General features: G+C 38.2%; 1 protein-coding gene across 1 annotated transcript; it reads right to left on the reverse strand.

Annotated features, from left to right (window-relative positions):
- Window positions 1–302: 302 nt before the first annotated feature.
- LOC133701338 (pentatricopeptide repeat-containing protein At3g47530) lies at window positions 303–3005 on the reverse strand. Its single transcript, XM_062125218.1, has one exon. The coding sequence runs from the start codon at window positions 2826–2828 to the stop codon at window positions 918–920; it is 1911 nt and encodes a 636-aa protein (XP_061981202.1). The 5' UTR covers window positions 2829–3005; the 3' UTR covers window positions 303–917.
- Between the last annotated feature and the right edge of the window lie 763 nt (window positions 3006–3768).

The raw sequence follows: 3768 nt of genomic DNA on the forward strand, positions 1-3768 counted from the left end.
GTCTTTTTTTATCTTTTTTTATTTTGTCCTTTGGAATTCAATTCTTTTTAAAATTTAATTTTTTTTTATTGATTATCCTGTCTGCATGATTCTACTCGCGAGTTTTGATCTACTCGCGAGTTTTGATAACCTCAGTTGATTTTGTTGGTGCTTTGTTTTTAGTTTTTATTTATTTATTTATTTTTATTTTATCTTTCTACATTTTGTTTTCTATGTTCGACTATTGTTAATTTTTTTTTTAGTTTTCTTTCTAGGATGTGAGGTCATAATTTTTTTTTTTTTTTTCATTCTTTAAAATACAATAATAGTAATTGAGCGTTGTTTTTTTATATTACAAAAAGAATTAATGTGGACCCACAACAAAACGCATGCAATCTATCTAGTTTATAACTATACTTCTAATCTCTTGCTCTTGTCAGTTTAGTTAATTTTTGCATGATATCCAAGAGCTCGGTCTCGCCAGTGTACACTAATAGAACTCCCCCAAGCCACCCACTATATACCTTAATGAAGACCATCAGCATGGGATTTAAGTATAACAAAACGGGTTCTTCCGATGTATAAACTAATAATTCCAACGGCTTTTGCTCAAGGAATTTTGTGGGGGAACTCAGGATGAACTCACCAAACTTTGGTCCACCACGGTTGAAAAGTTCCAAAATCCTCCTTTTCCTTTAATGTTTTGAAAACTTCAGAGTGCATCGTCAAAAACCATATTTAGGTATCTTTCACATATGGACTGCACACAATTAGATGTATTCAGAGTGAAATCTGCCTCGCCAAATCAAATGGGTTGACTGGAATCCAAAATTTGTTATCAATGAGCATAGCGTTTGCAAGAAAGCTTCCCAGCTGCCGACTAACTTGTGAGAATGTTTATCAAAGTTCAAACTCACGAAGTTATTATCAAAGTATCATTACCAATAATCATTGCATGAGCAGTGTCCTCCTCGAAAATGATGGAACCGAGTATGATCTGTAATAATTACTTGTCTGTTATAAACCCCTGAAAGGATCTTGGCAAAATTGTGGCAATCAACACAAATTCTGAGATTCTTCGCTATTCTGATTGTCGTGCCTGGTGGTGTTGCAAGAACTCCAAAAGCTATAGCCAACTTCTCACTATGATAAGAAAGAACATACCTTTTTTCTTCTGCATCTAAATTGGGCAACTCGGATGTTATTTCAGCAACATAACCAGCAATCTTCAGCTGCTTACTAATCTCGTCCAACATCTCATAAATCTCATCCTTTTGTGGATGAGAAACATCATCCACAACAAACTCATGGACCTTACCTTTCAATTCAATTGAACTAGAGGCAGGTGTGGTTTGGATCCCCTTCTCCTTCATGAACTTCCTCAATTCTGCCGCCTTCTTCCAATTGTCAACGGAAGAATACAAATTGAACAATAAAACATAATCACCAGCCTCTTGAGCCTTAAGTTCAATCAAATGTTCAACAACATGTTCTCCAAGTATAACATTGCGATGAATTCTACAAGCCCCAAGTAAGGTCCTCCATATGGTTGAATCTGGTTTGACCCTCATTGACATTATAAGCTGATATGCTTGATGAAGCTGCCCAGCACGCCCAAGAAGGTCAACCATACATCCATAATGATGAATATTTGGCACTATCCCAAATTCCTTGCTCATTCTAGCAAAGATAATCATCCCCTTGTCAACCAACCCACAATTACTACAAGCGGACAGAACTCCAGTAAAAGTCAGATCATCAGGCAAAACACCCATTTTTAGCATCTCTTCAAATGCTCCAATAGCTTCTCTCCCGTATCCATTCATAGCAAGACCTGAAATGATAGCACTCCATGTAACCACATTCTTATTGTGCATGCCCTTAAACACACCAAAAGCCTTGTCCAAATTCCCAAACTGCGAATACATTGCTATAAGCGAATTACACAAGTTGGTCGCATTATCATACCCTCTTTCCACAATATGACCATGAACCTTCTCACCAAATTCTAACGCACCCAAGTTTGCACATGCTTGGAGTAGAAGCAAGCACGTTACATCATCCGGTTCACATCCGAGCTCACCACTCAGCATACCATCAAATATTACCAAAACATCTCTAGTCCTACGATTACGCATATAACAAGATATTAACACGTTCCAAGCAATAGTGTCTCTATGACGCATTTCATCAAACACTTTGCAAGCTTCGCTACCCTTATCGCAAAGTGAATACAGATCCATCAAGTTAGTAAGCAGCAAGCTATCAGATTGATGCCCACCACTTAAAATCCTTGCATGAACCTGTTCACCACCAATTAACGAACAAATTCTAATATAACACCTGATAACAAAAGATAAAGATACAGGATCTGCACGCAAACCTTTTTTTCTCATTTCTTGGTACATAAAGAACCCTTCAATAGGAGAGTTACTCATAGAATAAGCTCTTATTAATGTGTTGTATAGAAATACAGATGGGTTCGGAATTTGAGAAAAAAATTGGCGGGAATATGAGATATCTCGGATGGGAGAGTGTGCCATGCGAGACAAGAAAGGGAGAGAAATGGCAGGGTAGTGAAGGAGCGAGTTGCGGATTAGATGGCCATGGATTTGGAGCAAATGGGACTTGTGGGTGCATGATTTTATGAGGGAAATCAAAGGTTGGTGGCTTTTTCTTTCAAGGCTTGAAAGGAGAGGGTTTGTTTGGTTTTGTTGATGACGATGATGTTCTTGGAATTGTTTTGCAATTGATGGAGGTGTTGTGGTGGTGTAATGAGAAAGACAGAGGTAGTGTTGGAGATTGAGAGAGGAACGGTTTGAGTTAAAGAGATGGAAGGCTGGTGTCATTTGATGCTTCTTTCTGTTACCTTCGTTTTGATTGAGAGAGGAACGGTTTGAGTTAACGAGGTAGGGTTTATGTTTTGCTACCAACGGCTAACCAGGTTTTGTTCGCTTTTGGGTCTGCTGTTGCTGTTTATAGAGACGGGGGGGCCTAAGCCCTGCCCAAGAGATCAAGGATTTCACACGGGGTAAAGCGATCCTTGCACTATCATTGAATAACAAGGAATAGATATCAAAACCAACATCTAACCGGAATACATAAACATTTTAGTTCTGAAAGAACCGAAATCCATAAATGTTTTACATGGTATCAAAACCAACATCTAACTATATATGTTTTCCTCATCCTCTTCCTCCTATCTTAGTTCTGAAATTCAACTTTTCAATCATCCCTCTGTTCTTTTCATATCTAATATAATCACTGTCAAACTTAATCCTGATAATTATCTTCTCAAGAAAGCACAAGTGGTGCCTTATTTCAGAGATCAGGATCTCTTCGGATATCTTATATAATGGTACCATACCAACACCAACCCAAACCATTTCTATCTCTGACAGTGGATTTATTTCTGAAATACTAAATCTCGTGTATACTTAGTGGGCATGACAGGACAACCTCATTCTTAGCACACTAATGTTTTCCCTCGCTAAAAGGGTGCTTGCACAGGTGGTCAATTACTCAACATCTCACATAATGTGGCGTGCTCCTGATGAAACCTTTAATTTCTTCCAGGTCTTGTGCGAGAATTGTTCAGATATGCACATAATTGGCCACTGCAACTAAGGGAAATCAATATGCCATAGATTATTTTCTCTTCTTCAGGAAACTTACAGACGAGTTAGCCATTGTTGGACAGTCTATAACTCATGATGATATTATCACTTACGTGCTTGCAGGATTAGGCCATGAATATGACAGCTTCGTGGCATCCATCTCTGCCCATAC

This window comes from Populus nigra, chromosome 8 (genome assembly GCF_951802175.1).
Source record: "Populus nigra chromosome 8, ddPopNigr1.1, whole genome shotgun sequence".
Taxonomy (NCBI): Eukaryota; Viridiplantae; Streptophyta; class Magnoliopsida; order Malpighiales; family Salicaceae; genus Populus; species Populus nigra.

What these genes read in the sequence shown, in the direction of transcription:
- LOC133701338 (XM_062125218.1), bottom strand. Translation starts at nt 2,828, where the DNA reads ATGACACCAGCCTTCCATCTCTTTAACTCAAACCGTTCCTCTCTCAAT.